We start from the raw sequence: 21,017 nt of genomic DNA, 5'->3' as shown, positions 1-21,017 counted from the left end.
GTGAACAGCTGGATGAAATCATTAAGGAAGCTACTGGCGGGAAGAGTACTTCCATGCCACAAACCAAGACCAGGAAACCTGTCCAGGGTAGGAATCAGTCGAGGTTTCGTTCTTTTCGTTCCTCCAACTGGTCGTCCTCTAAGTCCTCAGCCTCGTCCGCTAACTCAGCCAAGTACCAGAAATCCAACTGGCGCCCAAAAGCGTGTCCACAGAAGACCGCAGGAGGTGCTGCCGCTAAGGCAGCCTCCTCGTGACTATCTGTCAGCGCCAGCAACGTCCTTTGTCGGTGGCAGGCTCTCCCACTTTGGCGACGCGTGGTTTCAACACGTCTCCGATCAGTGGGTGAGGGATATCATCTCCCACGGCTACAGGATAGAATTCTCTTCCAGCCCGCCAAACAGATTTTTTCTCTCAACTCCCCCCTGCTCCAAGGCCGCCGCATCCTTGCAGGCAAACTGAGTAATTGTACCGGTGCCCGCCCGGGAACGGTTCAGAGGTTTCTACTCAAATCTCTTCCTAGTTCCCAAAAAGGATGGTTCCTTCCGGCCCATCCTGGATCTCAAGCTTCTCAACAAGCATGTTCAAGTGCGGCACTTTCGCATGGAGTCTCTGCGGTCAGTCATTGCCTCAATGACCCAAGGGGATTTCCTGGCATCCATTGACATCAGAGATGCCTATCTGCATGTGCCAATTGCAGTTTCTCACCAGTGTTGGCTACGTTTTGCAATCGGAGAAGATCATTTCCAATTCGTAGCTCTCCCCTTCGGGTTGGCCACAGCCCCTCGGATATTCACCAAGGTCATGGCAGCAGTGATTGCGGTCCTGCACCTACAGGGGTTGGCAGTGATTCCTTACCTGGACGACCTTCTAGTCAAGGCTTCATCCAGCGCGGACTGTCAGCGGAGTGTCTCGCTCACTCTTGCCACTCTAGCCCAATTCGGGTGGCTTGTCAATCTCCCCAAATCTACTCTGACTCCGACCCAGAGTCTCACGTACCTAGGGATGCAGTTCGAGACTTTGCCGGCACTTGTGAAGTTGCCCTTAGTCAAACAGCAGTCCCTCCAACTGGCGGTGCGCTCTCTACTGAGGCCCCGCCGTTATTCCCTCAGGCGCCTGATGCAGGTGCTGGGTCAAATGGTGGCGTCAATGGAGGCTGTTCCCTTTGCCCAGTTCCATCTGCGTCCCCTGCAGCTGGATATTCTCCGCTGTTGGGACAAGCGGCCTTCCTCCTTGCACAGGTTAGTGGCTCTGTCGCCACAGACCAGGAGCTCTCTTCAGTGGTGGCTTCGGCCCCTCTCTCTGTCCCAGGGGCGCTCCTTCCTGGCTCCGTCCTGGGTGATCCTCACCACGGATGCCAGTCTATCCGGCTGGGGAGCGGTATGTCTCCACCACAAAGCGCAGGGCACTTGGACTGCCTCCGAGTCAGCCCTTTCGATCAATGTGCTGGAAACCAGAGCTGTGCTTCTGGCTCTCCTGGCTTTTCACCACCTGTTGGCGGGCAGGCACATCCGAGTCCAGTCAGACAACGCGACAGCGGTTGCCTACATCAATCACCAAGGCGGGACACGCAGCCGCCTGGCAATGTTGGAGGTACAACGCATCCTTCAATGGGCGGAGGACTCCAAGTCCACCATATCCGCAGTCCACATCCCAGGCGTGGAAAACTGGGAGGCAGATTATCTCAGCCGTCAAACCGTGGACAGTGGCGAGTGGTCCCTGCACCCGGCAGTGTTTCAGTCGATCTGCCGCAAATGGGGCACTCCGGACGTGGACCTAATGGCATTCCGTCACAACAACAAAGTTCCGGTTTACGTGGCTCGCTCCCACGATCCTCAGGCCTTTGCCGCGGACGCTCTGGTTCAAGACTGGTCCCAGTTTCGTCTGTCCTACGTGTTTCCCCCTCTAGCTCTCTTGCCCAGAGTCCTGCGCAAGATCAGAATGGAGGGCCGTTGAGTCATCCTCATTGCACCGGACTGGCCCAGGCGAGCTTGGTACCCAGACCTGCTCCATCTGTCCGTAGAGGTGCCGTGGTATCTCCCGGACCGTCCAGACCTTCTCTCACAAGGTCCGTTTTTCCGCCTGAATTCTGCGGCTCTCAGATTGATGGCGTGGCTCTTGAGTCCTGGATCTTGACGGCTTCTGGTATTCCTCCGGAAGTCATCTCCACTATGACTCGGGCCCGTAAGTCTTCCTCCGCCAAGATCTATCACAGGACTTGGAAGATTTTCCTGTCCTGGTGTCGCTCTTCCGGCCATCCTCCTTGGCCATTCTCCTTGCCGACCCTTCTGTCTTTTCTACAGTCCGGTCTGCAGCTAGGACTGTCCCTCAACTCTCTCAAGGGACAAGTCTCGGCTCTGTCAGTGCTGTTCCAGCGGCGCCTCGCCCGGCTGGCTCAGGTCCGCACCTTCATGCAGGGCGCGTCTCACATCATTCCGGATTACCGGCGGCCCTTGGATCCCTGGGACCTTAATTTGGTTCTCACTGTTTTGCAGAAACCCCCCTTTGAGCCTTTTAGGGAGGTTTCTTTGTTTCGTCTTTCACAGAAAGTGGCCTTTCTGGTGGCCATAACTTCCCTCAGGAGAGTCTCCGATTTGGCTGCGCTCTCTTCGGAGTCACCTTTTTTGGTCTTTCATCAAGACAAGGTGGTTCTCCGTCCGACTCCGGACTTTCTCCCTAAGGTGGTCTCTCCTTTCCACCTTAACCAGGACATTACCTTACCTTCCTTTTGTCCGGCTCCTGTTCATCGCTTTGAAAAAGCGCTGCATACTCTGGATCTGGTGCGTGCTCTCCGGATCTATCTATCTCGCACTGCTGCTCTTAGGCGGTGCACTTCTCTTTTTGTGCTAACCACAGGTCGGCGCAAGGGCCTTTCTGCTTCTAAGCCGACCTTAGCCCGTTGGATTAGGTCGACCATTTCGGATGCCTACCAGTGTTCTCAAGTGCCTTCCCCGCCGGGGATCAAGGCTCACTCGACCGGAGCTGTCGGTGCCTCTTGGGCTTTCAGGCACCACGCTACGGCTCAACAAGTCTATCAGGCTGCCACGTGGACTAGCCTGCATACCTTTTCAAAGCACTACCAAGTGCATGCTCATGCTTCGGCAGATGCGAGCTTGGGCAGACGCATCCTTCAGGCGGCTGTCGCCCATTTGTGAAGTTAGGTTCTGCCTACTTCTTTGTTTTTCTGTTTATTTCCCACCCAGGGACAGCTTTGAGACGTCCCATTGTCTGGGTCTCCCAAAGGAACGATAAAGAAAAAGAGAATTTTGTTACTTACCGTAAATTCTTTTTCTTATAGTTCCGTATTGGGAGACCCAGCTCCCTCCCTGTTGCCTGTTGGCAATTTCTTGTTCCGCGTGTTATCACCGGCTGTTGTCGTAGACAGAGTTTCCGGTTGTTCCGGTTTTTGCTCTGTTTTACTTGTGGGTGGCTATTCTCCTTCAGCTTTTGCTCTAAACTGGCTGAGTTTGCTCATCAGGGGGTGTATAAGCTCAGAGGGAGGAGCTACACTTCTAAGTGTAGTACTTTGTGTGTCCTCCGGAGGCAGAAGCTAAACACCCATTGTCTGGGTCTCCCAATACGGAACTATGAGAAAAAGAATTTACGGTAAGTAACAAAATTCTCTTTTTGTACTTTTTTTTTTTTTTTTTTTAAGCATTCACCATGATGGCAATTTAGGGTGAAGTTTCTAAAAAGGATTCTGTAGGGATGTGGTTCTTTTTCATTGTAACTTATTCAATTGGTTTATTGGATCGCAGACAGGAAATTGGGTGTCTCATTTCAGAACCAACATTTTGGGGTTGCATACGGTTAGAGAAACATGGCTGCTTTCTTAGATGCATCGTCTCTCATGTCTGGGCTTCGTCTGGTAGTGCAGATCAGACTTATAGTTGACCCTTTAACCTTGTTTTTCCAACCAGGGTTGGTAATGAATGTCTGATGGCTTGGGGCCCAGAGCTGTCCTCCCTGTAGGCATTGAGTGGCGTGGCAGAGCGCGTGTATGACTTCCCCTCTCCATTCACACGTTTCCTCTTTTGGGTTTGTGATCAGTGAGTCCTCCAGCCATCAGACTATTTAACACTTATCTTACACTATGATTTGTGGCAAACATATAGCATTCTATACAAAGACTATAACTTAAAGCGCGTTTTCATACTTTTTAACATTTTCTAAATTATTTGATTAAAAACTAAAACTTCACTGATTCAAAGGAAGAAATGGTGCAGTTGTTCTTGACTCGTTAATGTGTGTCTTATCCATTGCAGATGGTCGTCCGTTGTACGTTCTAAGGCTTGGTCAGATGGACACAAAGGGTTTGGTCAGAGCCCTTGGTGAGGAGTCCCTACTCAGACACGTAAGACTGCAGTAATACTCTACAATATAAGCACCTGTGCGCACAGAAGGACGTTCTTTGTGCTCCTGATCACCCCCCTCTGGTACCACAATTATTTTGTAAAATGTTTTGACACAATGTAATTTGAACCTGCCATTGGGTTTTTGTTGCCTTGTCTGAAAGCAGCATGATATAGGGACTGAGACTTTGATTCCTGTTATATTCCTTATTTGTCTGTATGCTGTCATTTTGATACATTTCCAGCAGACAATATCATAATTGTAACTGTGCTAAGAATGCTGAACGCTAAAAAAAAACAAGAAAAAAAAAACCACACCACTGGCAGCTGTCTTTGTACACTTTATATTGAGACAGCTGCTAATTAGTGGTGGGGTGGGCGAGGTTACCCAGACCAGTTGATTAGGAAGCTCGATACTCCTAATTCTGCAATGATGATCTCAAGACAAACGCTGATTTGTATTGAAACAACATACAGCCTAGTAAGTGACACATCGCTGCAATCTGGCTGTCAGCCAATACATCATTCTGCTCTCATATTATATAGGGAAATCCTTGCTGACAGATTCCCTTTAAATCCAGGGTACTAATTAATTTTACTTTATTTTCAATTAGGTGCTATCCATAAATGAGGAAGGGCTGAGGCGATGTGAGGAGAACACCAATATATTTGGGAGACCCATCAGGTAAGTTTTTTTTTTTTTTTTTTTTTTTTTTGTTTACTTTATGTACACAACTGGGAGATCTACTGATATTGGTGTTTGGCACCTGAGGTTTGGTGATAAACTTAACAGGCTCCAAACTTACCTAGTATATAAACTATATCCACCACCTTTCAGTTAATAGCTCTCCTGCAACTTCTTCATAAGAGCCCAGCTGCCCTGCATACCTAGAATGCCTTTTATTATTGTCCCGCACGTGCTAATCAGTGTTGGGTATTTGGATGGGTCATCTTGCATTGATTGATATACTCTTCTGAGAATATTGATATTGATATTGATATTGATATGGCTATCCTTCTATGTCATCCACACAATCTGTTCAGCTCTCGCACCTGCAATGTAGGGAACTAGACCTGCACAGGGGCAACAGACACTGTGGGTGACGTCAATCATGGTCGTATAGATTGTGGGGACAGAAGTGCTTTGGAACACTGCCCATAGACAACCATCGGATAGCATGGCTATGATTAGCTTGTGACACTGGATGATTATACAAGGAATTTTCTTAGGTATGCAAAGGCAGCTTTGTTCTTATAAATAAAGGGATTCCAGGAAAACCATAAAAACAGCAGAGTAGTGGAGAAAGGTATTTATAGGGGAAGCCTAGTGAGCAGTTGGTTCTGGTTTAAGCCGTGAAAAGGACTTTTATTGGTTTGAAGGTTTTCCCAATATAATCTGTGGGATACCTGAACCATCAGCTGTATGATGGTGTGCAAAATGAAGAAATGGGTGCTCTTAACAGATCTAGAATAAAGGAAATGGCTGTAAAAAAGTCCGCAACATCGAATGTAATCTTGGTGATGTTGAATTGTAAGGCTTGCGTTGCGTTGTTTTGTATCAGTCACAATCTGTCGCCTTGAGGAATTACGGTATCTTGCAAAATATTTTGCAGGGATCCATTTTTCCCCATAGACTTCTATTGGCGATAGATTGTGACTGATGGCCTTGCGTTGCATCCGCCGCGTGACGGATCAGTCGTTTACTGACCGTGAGGCGGGGGCAATGCTGAATCTAACGTTTTTTCAAGCGGCAAAAAAATGCACTCCGCAGGATTCAGTCGCCATCCGTCAAGAGCTGTAATGGGTGTCTATGGTGCTGGATTCCGCCGTAATCCGTCACACGATAGAATCCAGTGCTGGCTTCAGTCATGCATTACTGAGCATGCCCAGCATGTTTGGCCCACCCATTGGCCTGTCCCAAACACAAAGGGATCACGACGGATCCGTCATAAAATGGACGCACAGCGGATTTAACGGATGCGACAGATCAGTTTTTCACAAGATTCCTGTGAACGGAATCCTGTGAAATAACACATCCGTTGTCAGTTGATGTCTAAAAAAACGACGGATCCGTTGTTGTGTCGCGACGACTGACCTGATGGATTTAAAACAACGCAAGTGTGAAAGCAGGCTAAGGGAGCGGCAATTCTTTTTCGGCATTTATAGTTGCTGTATACTCACATACTGTTGCAGTAAGTAACCACTAGGTGGCTATATTGTTCCCTTACGGTACTAAGCGCAGTATGTTACTTGCATGTCTCCAATGTAACATTGTCACCTTTGGCTCCAAAGCACAAAAGCTTAGGAGCAAAATCCTGTTTCTTAAGACCTCAATTCTTTGTGGACTGATCAACCACATTCTAAATGTTGTTCTCCCATCCCCCTACAGACTGAAATTATCTATGTGCTAAAAGTATGTGTGATGTCATTTTTACTGTAGCTCCTGGACATGTTTGGTGGACTTGGAGGGGCTAAATATGAGGCATTTATGGAGGCCGGGTGTCAAAGCATTACTGCGGATCATAGAAGTTGTGGAAGCCAATTATCCCGAGACCCTTGGACGACTCTTGATATTGCGGGCCCCCAGAGTGTTTCCTGTCCTGTGGACACTGGTAACATTTTATAAAGTACACATAATCACTACCATGTGGGAATGTACACACACTGCACAATTATTATGCAATTAGTATTTTTGATTTAATAAAATATATATGATTAGTATAAATTTTATTTTATTTTTTTTTATTGTTGAGCAGCTAGAGAGCTGTTGGTGAATCCAAAAGGTTAATAAAGCAGAATATTTAAGAAAGTGAGGTTTTGTCTTTCCTAGGAGAACATCAGTTTTGAAGGATATACAACTAATTGAAAAAACATAAATTTTCCCATCTCCACTGTTTATTTTCATCTGGTAACTGGAGAATAACCAAATGACTTTAATGTACAAATATCTATTTGTGACATTTCAAATTTCAATGACCAGTAAAGCCCCCCTTCCTTTTGAATACCAGTATTAAGCCTTCCATCCATTGAGCAGTCCGTTTCTTAATCTGTTGACCATCAACTTTTTGAGCAGCACCAACAGTGACTGTTTTCTCATTTTAGAAGCACGCCCACATGTTCTCAATAGGGTTTAGGTCAGGTTGGGAAGGGGCCATGTCATTATTCTTTTGTAAGGCAGCGAAGCATTGGAGGACTTCGATGCATGTCGTGGAACAATGGCATGTATAAAAATCATGTATTCTTGATAGATGCAGACTTTTTCCTGTACCACTGCTTAGTGCGTTCTTAAATCTGGCAGTAGGTTTGGCAGTTTTTGAATCTATCTTCAACTCGAAAAAGGTCAAACTAGCTCATCTTTACTATCAGCCCATAGCAGTATCCCACCTTCACCTTTCTGGCTTCTGAGTCGAAGTAGAGGTCTGGGCCATTGGTGATCCAGCCTCAGACTCATCCATCTGGTCCGTCAAGAGTCACTGTCTTCTCATCAGTCCATAAAATCTCTGAAAAACGTTCCTCTAATATTTCTAAGCCCAGTCTTGATGTTCCCACTTCTGTGTGTTGCTCAGTGGTGATCAGTTTCATTCTTCCTTACCTCGGTTGTGTCTTTGACACTGAACAACTTGTACTTCTGGGCCCTCCACAGAGGGTTGTAGTTCTAGACTGAGAAAACTTGGAGGATGATGGGTTCCTGGTCTCTTTCTTTGATTCATCTCATATCTTTGGCAATTAACCCCTTAACTACTGCAGGTAGTAATATTACGTCCCTGTGGTCATAGTGTTAATCCCCACCTGCTGCTGCGGGCTGGAGGCGGTGTTCTGCGCACATGTTAGCTAATTTGTACAGCTGACGTGTGCCTGGCAGGTACGAGTGGAATCGCTATTCATCCGTACCTGTTAACCCCTTAAATGGCGCTGTCAAAATGTGACAGCGCCATATTGATGGCAATAGCGGTAGACGTTTACTCACCGCCAGATACTGGAAGTCACGTGAGGTGATCACCTGTATCTGGTGGTTGTCATGGTGGAACATGGTCACGTGATGACTCCTGTAGCTCACATGACTTAGATCCTTTAACCGAGTACTGACGGTTATAAGAGATGATCATTTCTCCCGGTCTGAGTGATGCTGCTCTGATCTGGAGACATTAATTAGCGATCAGATTGCTGATCCTCATGGACCCCTATGGGGACTAATGAAATTAAATAAAAAAAAAAAAAAGTTGTTCAAATCCAGCCCCCTTGAAAATTAAAGGGTTAAAAAAAGAAACAATATACACACATGGTATCGCCGCGTTTAGAAATGCCCTGTCTATCAAAATATAAAATAAATTAATCTGATCGCTAAACGACGTAGTGGCAAAAAAAATTCCAAACGCCAAAATTAAAACATCAGCTCAAAACGTAAAAAATAAGCTGTCATGGAGCCATAGATCCCGAAAAATGAGAACACTACAGGTCGCGTAAAATGGTGCAATAACATACGCCACTTTTGTCAGACAAACTTCTGGGGGTTTTTTATTTATTTTTTTTTTTAATATATATTTTTTTTCCCCTTAGATATAAGTAAACCTATACATGTTTGGTGTCTATAAACTCTCACCGACCTCAGGCATCACAGCGACACATCAGTTTTACCATATAGTGAACTCTGTGAATAAAATATCTCAAAAACAATAGTGCAATCTCACATTTTTTGCAATTTTTCCTCATTTGGAATTTTTTTGCCATTTTCCTTTACACTATATGGTAAAACTCATGGTTTCGTTTAAAATTACACCTCATTCGCAAACAACGAGCCCTCACATGACCATATTGACTGAAAAATAAAGTTACGTTTCTCAGAAGAGGATTGCGAAAAAAAAAATGGAAAGCGCAAAATCGGTTGGTTGTGAAGGGGATAATGTGCGCGTTTTTTTGGGTTTTTTTGGGGGGTGGCGATTGACTACTTGTAACAATATTTTGCTGGATCTGTGATTATGCGATTTACTTCCCAATAATATCTTAATCTCAGGAGTGCTGCGTCCCTCTAAGATTTGTAGCCATTTTTGACTTTTCAGTCAGTTAAATCTTTTTTACCTATTTTGCCCTGAGGAAAATAAGCTGCCTAATAACTCTGCACGCCTTGGCTGTTGATATCATTAGGCCTCATCCTCCCCATTACACAAATATACATCACCTGATCTGCTTCATCCTATAAGCCTTCAAGTTTATACAGCCTGGAATTGGAAAATCTGCATAAAAATGATGACCTGGTCAAAATACTCCCTGAATATAAAACATTTTTGCTAATCTAATATTTCCTGTCTTTTTATTAGGTCAGCCCCTTTATAGATGAGAATACTAGAAAGAAATTCCTTATTTACGCTGGCAATGATTATCAAGGTCCTGGAGGGTTAATTGATTATATTGACAAAGAAGTCATTCCTGATTTCCTTGGGGGGGAATGTTTGGTAAGTAAGAAAAGAACTTTAGGCACGAACAGCATTTTTAATTCTGTATAATCAAAGACCAAAAATAATACCGTAGGGCCCAAATGACCAGAGAAAAAAAAAGAAATCCTTACAAAATATCGCCTTTTTAAGATATTTATAGGGCTTTGTTTTTTTTTCTTCAATGCCTAGTCAAACTATGATGCTATTCTTAATACATTTGAACCACTGTCTTGCAGTGTGAAGTTTCAGAAGGTGGGCTGGTTCCCAAAGCCTTATACAGGACTCCAGAAGAACTTGAAAGTGAGGATATCCGATTGTGGACAGAGACCATCTATCAATCAGCAAGTGTCTTTAAGGGTGCCCCACATGAGGTAGGACATATATGCTTCTATTATGGATCCAAATTATCTCATGTGCTTCTATGATTTAACACTAGAAGTCCCAGAGAGGGGTCATTTAACAGTTCTACCATTGGAACCCTATGGAGCTCGAAATTCCTGGGACTTCTAGTGTTAAAGGGAATCCCTCGCCAGGTTTTTGCCTCCTAATCTGACAACAGTAGAATGTAATACTGTGGTTTTGATAAATCACAGTTTTATTAGCAGGAGATCGTCACTAGAGGAATAGTAAACCTGCTGCTATAATATCCTCCGTATTCATAACCCCACCCCATCACTGATAGTCAGCTTTCTGCCTGAGCACAGTATGCACAGAAAGCTGGCAACCAGTGGCGGTGTGTTGGGTTTTTAAGGCTTTGGACACTTCTTGACATACGAAGAAAAACTTTTGACATTTTTGGTTAATTTTCATGGGACTGATTATTCTAGACAGGTCATTTGCTTAATTTTACAGTAGCAGCGATGCATATGAGAGTTAACGAGATCTCATGCTCACTAGCTAACCATGTCCATAGCACTAATTTCCAAATCTCATGTACTAGCACAGCTTCTTTCCTGTACTGCATTTTACTCTTATAACCCATATTTGATTTCCTCTCCCTTATTCCAACTGGCATCAATGATGGGGTGTTTGTGATTTCTCACCCCCTTCCTGCAGAGGCCGCCATTAGGGCTATCTTATCTCTCTTCTGATTCACAGCCTATGAGGCTCACTCCACCACCTCCTGCAGGCTATCATCCATGATAAATTGTGTTTCTTTGTCGCTCCATTGGGAGACCCAGACAATTGGGTGTATAGCTTCTGCCTCCGGAGGCCACACAAAGTATTACACTTTAAAAAGTGTAACCCCTCCCCTCTGCCTATGCACCCTCCCGTGCATCACGGGCTCCTCAGTTTTATGCTTTGTGTGGAAGGAGGCACACATCCACTCATGCATTCTCATATTAGTTATATCGGTTGGAAGAAAAGTGGGCCCCCACGGGGCCCCCGGCATGTTCCCTTCTCACCCCACTACGTCGGCGGTGCTGTTAAGGTTGAGGTACCCATTGCGGGTACAAAGGCCGGAGCCTCATGCCGTTTTCCTTCACCATCCCTTAGCGGCTCTGGGAGAAGTGGGATCCTGACCGGTCATCCAGTTACTGGGACCGTGCTCCCTCCGCAGCCCCTGTGGGAATCTGCCGGACAGGAGTCTAATCATCCTCAGGGACCGGGCCCTGCATCTCTAAGGTACTCTGTGTCCCCATGGGGGCTGTGCATGGAGCGCCTTCATCCCGGACGCTGCAGCAGCTGCTGATTTGTGAAGACCGGCGGACTTCCGCGCTGACTGCGCCTGCTTGTCGGCCGCGGTCTTAAATTTAGTCCCCGGCTTCATTGCGGCCTAGTAGCAAAACTCCCGCCCCCGGGCCTGTCTGTCAGGGGTAAGGGCGGGACTGCCGACCTGACATCGGATGTGAGGGCCGGAGCATCCTGTATGTTTCCTCCCCCCTCACTGATCACTATGGGGACCCCAGATTCCCGCACTTTTCTAGCGCCGCCCACGGCTCCACTCCTCCCCAGAGAGCTCCGGCAGCCATTTTTTTGGCATTCTGCCGGTGGAGGATTTCCAGGAAAGAGCTCTGCAACTCTGGGAGACCTAAGGCAGGGAATCTGGAGGACACACGCTCCGCTTTTTAGCGGTCGGTAAGCCACACCGGTCACCCGGTGCTGGTCCCCTTAGGGTGCCGGAATAGATAATAATAAATAAATAAATATATATATATATATATTTATATTTATATTTATATTTATTTTTCTGTTCGGTCGGGCTATATACCTTTTCCCATGTACCCTCAGTGATTACTCTCCTAGGAGACAACAGCATGTCGTCCACAAGGAGCAAGGGTGCCAAGGCACAGGGTTATTTTGCGACCTGTACCTCTTGTGCGGCTATGTTACCTGCGGGTTCCACCTACCCTCACTGTGAGCAATGCTCGACCCCTGTTTTGCTTGCTCAGCCGGAGCCTCGGTCACTAGTGGGCCCCTCGGCTCAGGTAGACCCCCCTGCTCCCCCTGTCCAGGCGGCAGGGACAGAGTTTGCCGTTTTTGCTGAGAAACTCTGAGTCACTTTCACAATCCATGGCTCAGTCTATGGACAAATGGTCTGCCAAGCTGCTTGAAGCTTTGCAGTCCAGACCGGTCCTTACACAGGCCCCGGGCCCTGTTGGATCGTCCCCTCCAGGCCCCTCTCTGTCCGTGCCGCAGCGCGCTCCCAGGGGGGGCCCTAGGTCTCACGTGGAGGATTCCTGCCCGGACCACAGTCCCAGACCGGCTAAGCGGGCTCGCTGGGAATCTTCCCCGACTTCTTCACACTGCTCGGGTTCCCAGCTTGAGGACTCTCTGGAGCACGAGGCGGACGTCGCAGCTCAGGGCTCTGACCCTGACGTTGCTCTCAATCTTGATACACCTGAAGGGGACGCCATAGTAAATGACCTTATCTCGTCCATCAACCAGGTGTTAGATCTATCTCCCCCGCCGCCACCTGTAGAGGAGTCGACTTCTCAGCAGGAGAAACACCAGTTTCGGTTCCCTAAACGTACATGGAGTGCGTTTTTCGATCACTCTAACTTCAGAGATGCTGTCCAGAAGCCCAGAGCGGTTCCGGACAAGCGCTTTACTAAGCGCCTTACTGACACACGTTACCCCTTCCCCTCTGACGTTGTTAAGGGTTGGGCTCAATGTCCCAAGGTGGATCCTCCAGTCTCTAGATTGGCGGCTAGATCTGTGGTATCGGTTGCAGATGGCTCATCGCTAAAGGATGCCACTGACAGGCAGATAGAGCTCCTGGTGAAATCCATCTATGAAGCCACGGGTGCGTCTTTTGCCCCGGCTTTTGCAGCCGTGTGGGCACTCCAAGCTATCTCAGCTTGTCTGGCTGAGATTAATGCGGTCACACGTAATTCTGCTCCGCAGGTTGCGTCTTTGACTTCTCAGGCGTCAGCTTTTTCTTCCTACGCCATGAACGCAGTTCTAGACTCTGCTAGCCGTACAGCGGTGGCATCCGCTAATTCTGTGGCAGTCCGCAGGGCCATGTGGCTGCGCGAATGGAAGGCAGACTCGGCTTCCATGAGGTTCTTAACCGGTTTGCCGTTTTCTGGCGACCGATTGTTTGGCGAACGATTGGATGAGATTATTAAGGAATCCAAGGGAAAGGACTCCTCCTTACCCCAGTCCAAACCGAAGAGACCTCAGCAACGGAAAATACAATCGAGGTTTCGGTCCTTTCGTCCCTCCGCCAAGCCCCAATCCTCTTCGTCCAGCAGGCCGGAGAAAGGCCAGAGGAACTCCTATGCGTGGCGGGCTAAGCCACGCCCCCAAAAACACGCCGGAGGCAATGCCTCCAAGGCGGCCTCTTCATGACTCGGCATCCCCGAACCGCATCCTCGGTCGGTGGCAGGCTCTCCCGCTTTTGCGACGCCTGGTGGCCACATGTTCAAGACCGATGGGTGAGAGACATTCTGTCTCATGGTTACAGGATAGAGTTCAGCTCTCGTCCCCCGACTCGTTTCTTCAGAACCTCTCCGCCCCTCGCGCGGGCCGATGCACTTTTTCAGGCGGTGGACGCTCTGAAGACAGAAGGAGTTGTGATCCCTGTTCCCCCCCAGGAACATGGTCGCGGCTTTTACTCCAACTTGTTCGTGGTGCCAAAGAAGGACGGTTCGTTCCGTCCCGTTCAGGACCTCAAACTACTCAACAGACATGTGAGCATCAGACTGTTTCGGATGGAATCTCTCCGCTCGGTCATCGCATCGATGTCACAAGGAGACTTCCTAGCATCGATCGACATCAAGGATGCTTATCTCCATGTGCCGATCGCACCCGAACATCAACGCTTTTTGCGTTTCGCCATCGGGGACGAACACCTTCAGTTCGTGGCATTGCCTTTCGGCCTGGCGACAGCCCCACGGGTGTTCACCAAGGTCATGGCATCTGTTGTGGCGGTCCTACACTCTCAGGGCCACTCGGTGATTCCCTACTTAGACGATCTTCTGGTCAGGGCACCCTCTCAGATGGCGTGTCAAAACAGCCTTACCGTCGCTCTGGCGACTCTCCAGCAGTTCGGGTGGATCATCAACTTCCCAAAATCCAAGTTGACACCGACCCAATCACTGACTTACCTCGAGATGGAGTTTCATACTCAGTCAGCGGTAGTCATGCTACCGCTGGACAAACAGCTGTCTCTGCAGGCAGGGGTGCAATCTCTTCTTCGGGGTCAGTCACACCCCTTGAGGCGTCTCATGCACTTCCTGGGGAAGATGGTGGCAGCGATGGAGGCAGTGCCCTTCGCACAATTCCATCTGCGGCCACTCCAGTGGGACATTCTCCGCAAATGGGACAGGAGGTCGACTTCCCTCGACAGGAACGTCTCTCTTTCCCTTGCAACCAAGACGTCACTTCAGTGGTGGCTCCTTCCCAACTCTCTGTCGCAGGGAAAATCCTTCCTACCCCCAACCTGGGCTGTGGTCACCACGGACGCGAGCCTGTCAGGGTGGGGGGCGGTTTTTCTCCACCACAGGGCTCAGGGAACCTGGACTCCGATAGTCATCCCTTCAGATCAATATTCTGGAGATAAGGGCAGTGTATTCTAGCCCTATTAGCTTTTCATCGGTGGCTGGAGGGCAGGCAGATCCGTATCCAGTCGGACAACGCCACTGCCGTCGCATACATCAACCACCAAGGCGGCACTCGCAGTCATCAAGCCTTCCAGGAAGTACGACGGATTCTGCAGTGGGTGGAAGCCACAGCCTCCACCATCTCCGCAGTTCACATCCCGGGCGTAGAAAACTGGGAAGCAGATTTTCTCAGTCGTCAGGGCATGGACGCGGGGGAATGGTCTCTTCACCCAGACGTGTTTCGAGAGATCTGTCGCCGCTGGGGAACGCCGGACGTCGATCTCATGGCGTCACGGCACAACAACAAAGTCCCGGCATTCATGGCCCGGTCTCAAGATCACAGAGCTCTGGCGGCGGACGCATTAGTTCAGGATTGGTCGCAGTTTCGACTGCCTTATGTATTTCCTCCTCTGGCGATGCTGCCCAGAGTGCTGCGCAAAATCAGGTCCGACTGTCGTCGCGCCATTCTCGTCGCCCCAGATTGGCCGAGGCGGTCGTGGTACCCGGATCTGTGGCATCTCACGGTGGGTCAACCGTGGGCGCTCCCAGACCGCCCAGACTTGCTGTCACAAGGGCCGTTTTTCCATCTGAATTCTGTGGCCCTCAACCTGACTGTGTGGCCATTGAGTCCTGGCTCCTAGCGTCCTCAGGGTTATCTCAAGATGTCATTGCCACCATGAGACAGGCCAGGAAACCAACGTCCGCTAAGATCTATCACAGATCTTGGAGGATCTTCTTATCCTGGTGCTCTGATAATGGTTTTACTCCCTGGCCCTTTGCCTTACCCACTTTTCTTTCATTCCTCCAATCCGGAATGGACAAGGGTTTGTCTCTCGGCTCTCTCAAGGGACAAGTATCGGCGCTATCCGTATTTTTTCAAAAGCGTCTAGCCAGGCTTCCGCAGGTCCGCACGTTCCTGCAGGGAGTTTGCCATATAGTCCCACCTTATAAGCGTCCGCTGGAACCCTGGGTCCGCTGGAACCCTGGGACCTTAACAGGGTGCTAACGGCTCTTCAGAAACCACCTTTCGAGCCGCTGCGGGATGTCTTTATCACGTCTTTCGCAGAAGGTGACATTTCTAGTGGCAGTTACATCGCTCCGTAGAGTGTTGGAGCTGGCAGCGCTGTCATGCAAAGCCCCCTTCCTGGTTTTTCACCAGGATAAGGTGGTTCTGCGTCCTGTTCTGGAATTTCTCCCTAAGGTGGTATCTCCTTTTCATCTCAATCAGGATATCTCCTTACCTTCATTTTGCCCTAATCCAATTCACCAATGTGAAAAGGATTTGCACTCATTAGATCTGGTGAGAGCACTCCGGCTCTACGTGTCTCGCACGGCGCCATTCAGATGCGCTCTTTGTCCTTGTCGCTGGCCAGCGTAAGGGTTCGCAGGCTTCCAAGTCAACCTTGGCTCGGTGGATCAAGGAACCGATTCTTGAAGCCTACCGTTCTTCTGGGCTTCCGCTCCCTTTGGGGCTGAAAGCCCATTCTACCAGAGCCGTGGGTGCGTCCTGGGCATTGCGGCACCGGACTACGGCTCAACAGGTGTGTCAGGCAGCTACCTGGTCTAGTCTGCACACTTTCACGAAACACTATCAGGTGCATACCTATGCTTCGGCAGACGCCAGTCTAGGTAGGCGTGTCCTTCAGGCGGCGGTTGCCCACCTGTAAGAGAAGGTCGTTTTCGTCTCTTTTTTTTATCGAGGTATTCTTTTACCCACCCAGGGACTGCTTTTGGACGTCCCAATTGTCTGGGTCTCCCAATGGAGCGACAAAGAAGGGAATTTTGTTTACTTACCGTAAATTCCTTTTCTTCTAGCTCCTATTGGGAGACCCAGCACCCGCCCCTGTTCCCTTCGGGCTGTTTGTTCTTTTGTGTACACATGTTGTTCATGTTTAATTGTTCTTTTGGTTCATGGTTTTCAGTTCTCCGAACATCCTTCGGATTGAATTTTACCTTAGACCAATTTATAAGTTTCCTCCTTCCTGCTTTTGCACCAAAACTGAGGAGCCCGTGATGCACGGGAGGGTGTATAGGCAGAGGGGAGGGGTTACACTTTTTAAAGTGTAATACTTTGTGTGGCCTCCGGAGGCAGAAGCTATACACCCAATTGTCTGGGTCTCCCAATAGGAGCTAGAAGAAAAGGAATTTACGGTAAGTAAACAAAATTCCCTTCTTTGCTTCCTTACACACTCTGATCTGCCATGTACATCTTTCCTGCTGCTATCTCTAACACTAAGAGGCGAAAGAACAGGCAAAGCAGATAGCGCAACAGAGTCCTGAGTATTGTCCTATTGGATCTGTGTCAAAAGCGACAGGATAGTGATGGGCGAACCTGAACACAGTGTTCGTGCACACGATCCCGAACACTCTTTCCTGGGAAGCTCGTGTTACAGTTCGGGTCCAGGGGCTGTAAAAACAAGCACACTAGTAAAAAAAAAAAATTCTGATTATACTTGCAGGTCCCGCGACGCGTCTTGCAGACTGTCTCCTGGCCGCTTCTGCTTCTGGGGGTATTCACTGCACTGCTATCAATCGGCAGTCTTCAGCTGTTTTCGGCTCATGGACTCGATTAAACTTTGACTGTCACTATGCGAGTCTCTCATCGGTATCACCCGACACGGAGCACAATCTCCTGACAGGAGCGTGTCGGCTGCATGTATTTCCATGCAACTGAGGTGCTCCTGTGAGAGTGTCAGGCCATGCGGGGTGATGCAATGTGAGATTCGCACGAGTCATATGCAAGTGGAATCATACCCTCGCTGTCAGCCTGCTTCTCGCTCTGTAAGACGCTCGTCGACACAGAGTGTTAAAGCAAAGCCGACATGGCTCTCCCTGTGGACTATGTCGGACTAAGGACTTTTTTTACAATAGAGATAGGATTGTTTTTTTGTTTTATCTCTAATAAAAATCTTTCTCTTTATTTTTTGTTTACTAGAATTTCATGGTGGCCATGTCTAATTTGGCATGACAGCATGAATTTCCATCTTAGTACCAGCTGAGAATACAAAGCTGGTATTAACCCATTATTACACAGTGTGTCACTGCCATCAGGGCTGCTGGATGAGTCAGGTAAAGTGCCTGGAAATGGCGCTAAGAAACAGTGTGCCATTTCCAGGGTCTGCTGCAGGCTGCGGTTTTTAGCGTGAGGGCCCAGAACGCTTGGGCCTTACCACGCTGAGAATCCCAGCCCCCAGCTGCCTGGTTTTACCTGACTGGCGATCAAAATACGGCAGGAGCCCACGGAATTTTTTTTTTAATTATATTTTTAAATAATTAAATTTAATGGGCTTCCTGTAGTTTGATTGCCAGGCAGATGGGGGTGGCAGCCCGTAGCCGTCCGCTTTATCTGTGCTGAGAATCAAAAATACTGTAGCGCGTCACATAATTTTTTTTAATTATTTATTTTTACACTACTATGTGTGAGGGACCCAACAGCCAATCTCAGACGCTGTCACGCAGAATAGGCATCTGTGATTGGCTGTTAAAGTAACCTTGAATCTGCCCATACATTCTAGATGCTAGAATGTATGGTCTGGTTTCAGGTTACTCCAGCATCCAACCCCAGATGCCCACTCTGTGACAGCATATGTGATTCTGTTATTTTAAAAGTAAAATAAAACAGCAACACAAACAAATATTTTGCTAGAAGTAAAACAGAAGACATTTAGGGCTCCATCTTTATTACTTTAAAAAAAAAAAAAAAAACTCCAACTTAGTCCAAAGGCGGGCGAGCATCTTCAGCTCTGCTACATCTGTGCGAGGAGACAAACACAGGTCTGCTCACACACTCAGCTGAGAGCTGTCAGAGACCTAGCCATGTGACCAGTCTGTAACCCACGAGGTAATACAATATTCACACCAGACTAGTCACATGGCTATGACGTCATAGAAGGTCCTGTAGTCAGTGGTGGTTACCCGGGGGCACAGCAATGATGGGACCTGGAAGCAGAAGCTGCCGGGAGACAGTCTGCAGAATGCGTTGCGGGACCTGTAAGTATAATGACAATGGGCAAGGCTCCCGATCCTGAACATCGGGGGGTTCGCCCATCACTACTAGCTATGTGAAGGTGTAACAGACTCTACTGCAGGAAAATATTAGGACGTTTGAAATGTAGACTAAAAATCTGTTTTATTTTGTATTTTAAAAGAAAATTTATAGAATAATTGCGCAGTAGTTTTTGGGAATTTAAATCTATAATTTTGCAGCGCATTTCATGATTTGTAAGCTTCAACCAGTGACCGTTATGGGGAGAAATTTGTCAATCTGTGGCTACTGGCTGGATGAGCCTGCATATCCTGAATACAGTGAACTTCTCACTGGTTTCATCCTACAAAACAAAATCTAAACATTCTTAAACTGCTGAACGTAAACTTTTTTAAACCTATATATAAACTGGCAAAAGTAATATTTGGTCCCAAAAATGACACCGTAATCCTATAGAGAAAGGGGGGGGGCCATACAAATATATAATATTTTTTTATTATATTTACTTCATAGAAGATTTAATTTAAAACATTAAAAAGAAGTGTATGAGAAAGGAAAAAAATCCTCAGTGCATAACGTAAAGGAGTAGTCCTAGCTCAAAGATCCTATCCCAATATGTAGATGATGTAATAATATTAGCAAATACCTCCAATTAGAAATGTAATATAGTTGTTCTGATTCACTATGTTGCTTGCCTCATGTTCATGGCATGTCAGGACCTTAGGTATCCATGGTTATGACCACAAGCAACGAACTGTCACTATATGAGTGGTCATATCCATTGGATACCCAAGGTCCTACAATGCCCTGAACAAGAGGTAAGTGACACAGAGAATCAAGAGAACTATACTACGTTTTTAATAGTAAGTATTTGGTAGTGTTATTATTAATGCTCACTGGAACATGTTATTCTAAATACACAAATTGGCATAATTCAGAGAATGGAAAATTCCAAGTGAATTGATAAAAATGTAAATGGGGGAACTACATTAATAGATGGATATTACAGTATATCAAACTAGCAATAGTACCTATATGCTATGTATGCACAACGTATTAAAGCCCCTAAGAAATATGGGCTACTATCTCAGAGCCGCAGTGGTAAACAGTAATTAAAGCCAACCCCTCTGACTAAGCTAATGCAAAACGCGCGTTAGGGATTTCCTCCATATAGCCCACCATCTATGACTGGGTAATTACTTATCATTTTGCATTGATATGATTTACTGTAATATACATCTATTAATGTAGTTACCCCATTGATACTTCATTGGCCGTGTTTTTCAATTCATTTGACTGTGTATTTGTCATTTGGAATTTTCCATTCTCTGTATTATGCTAGTTTGTGTATTTATAATATCATGTGGCAGTTAGTATTTTTTCTTTTTGATACTCTTCCTCGTTTTTAATGTTTTTAATTTTTCTATGAATTAAATAAAAGATATGTTATATTTTTATGGTCCCTCTTTTTTATTGGATTACTGAATGTAAAGACAAGCCACCAATCAAATTGGCATAACTGTCTCTACTTGTTGCCCTCAGGCTGGCCTGCAGTATAACAAAGCTGATGTTGCTTTAACCTGTTTTTCCTTAGATTTATTACATGACATTGTTCTTTTTGTCTTTTCTTTTTTAGATATTAATCCAGATAGTAGATGCCTCTTCTGTAATCACCTGGGACTTTGATGTATGTAAAGGAGACATTATTTTTAACATTTATCACTCTAAGAGAGCACCGCAGGTCCCCAAGCGTGATACCCTTGGAGCTCATGGCATTACGTCTCCTCTGTGCAACAATGTGCAGTTGATTGATAAGGCTTGGCAGCTGGGACGCGATTACAGCATGGTAGAGTCTCCATTGACCTGCAAGGAGGGCGAGAGCGTACAGGTACATTGATGATGCATTTTTAATCTTTTTTTTTTTTCTAAAATTTGCTACTGCTAGCACATGTATATAATACTTTACCTTTCTCAGGGTTCTCATGTGACCCGCTGGCCGGGTTTCTACATCCTGCAATGGAAGTTTCATAGCATGCCAGCCTGTGCCACCAGCAGCCTCCCACGTGTAGATGATGTTCTTGCCTCCTTACAAGTGTCCTCGCACAAGTGCAAAGTCATGTATTACACAGAAATCATTGGCTCTGAGGATTTCAGGTATAAGCCAAAAATATGTTTGCACACACAATGTTTTAGGTCGTAAAGT

General features: G+C 47.0%; 1 protein-coding gene across 3 annotated transcripts in view; it reads left to right on the top strand.

Annotated features, from left to right (window-relative positions):
• The window catches only part of SEC14L1 (SEC14 like lipid binding 1), a 90,352-nt gene that overhangs the window by 63,140 nt on the left and 6,195 nt on the right, over positions 1-21,017 (top strand). For all 3 annotated transcript variants that reach the window (XM_075349548.1, XM_075349549.1, XM_075349550.1), the window contains 7 exons: positions 4,263-4,351; positions 4,964-5,034; positions 6,790-6,961; positions 9,665-9,799; positions 10,018-10,152; positions 20,451-20,702; positions 20,790-20,968. In XM_075349548.1, the coding sequence (XP_075205663.1) occupies positions 4,263-4,351; positions 4,964-5,034; positions 6,790-6,961; positions 9,665-9,799; positions 10,018-10,152; positions 20,451-20,702; positions 20,790-20,968 (1,033 nt within the window). The remainder of the gene's footprint in view (positions 1-4,262; positions 4,352-4,963; positions 5,035-6,789; positions 6,962-9,664; positions 9,800-10,017; positions 10,153-20,450; positions 20,703-20,789; positions 20,969-21,017) is intronic.

This window comes from Anomaloglossus baeobatrachus, chromosome 5 (assembly GCF_048569485.1).
Source record: "Anomaloglossus baeobatrachus isolate aAnoBae1 chromosome 5, aAnoBae1.hap1, whole genome shotgun sequence".
Classification (NCBI taxonomy): domain Eukaryota; kingdom Metazoa; phylum Chordata; class Amphibia; order Anura; family Aromobatidae; genus Anomaloglossus; species Anomaloglossus baeobatrachus.
This window is presented reverse-complemented; position numbering and strand designations above follow the sequence as displayed.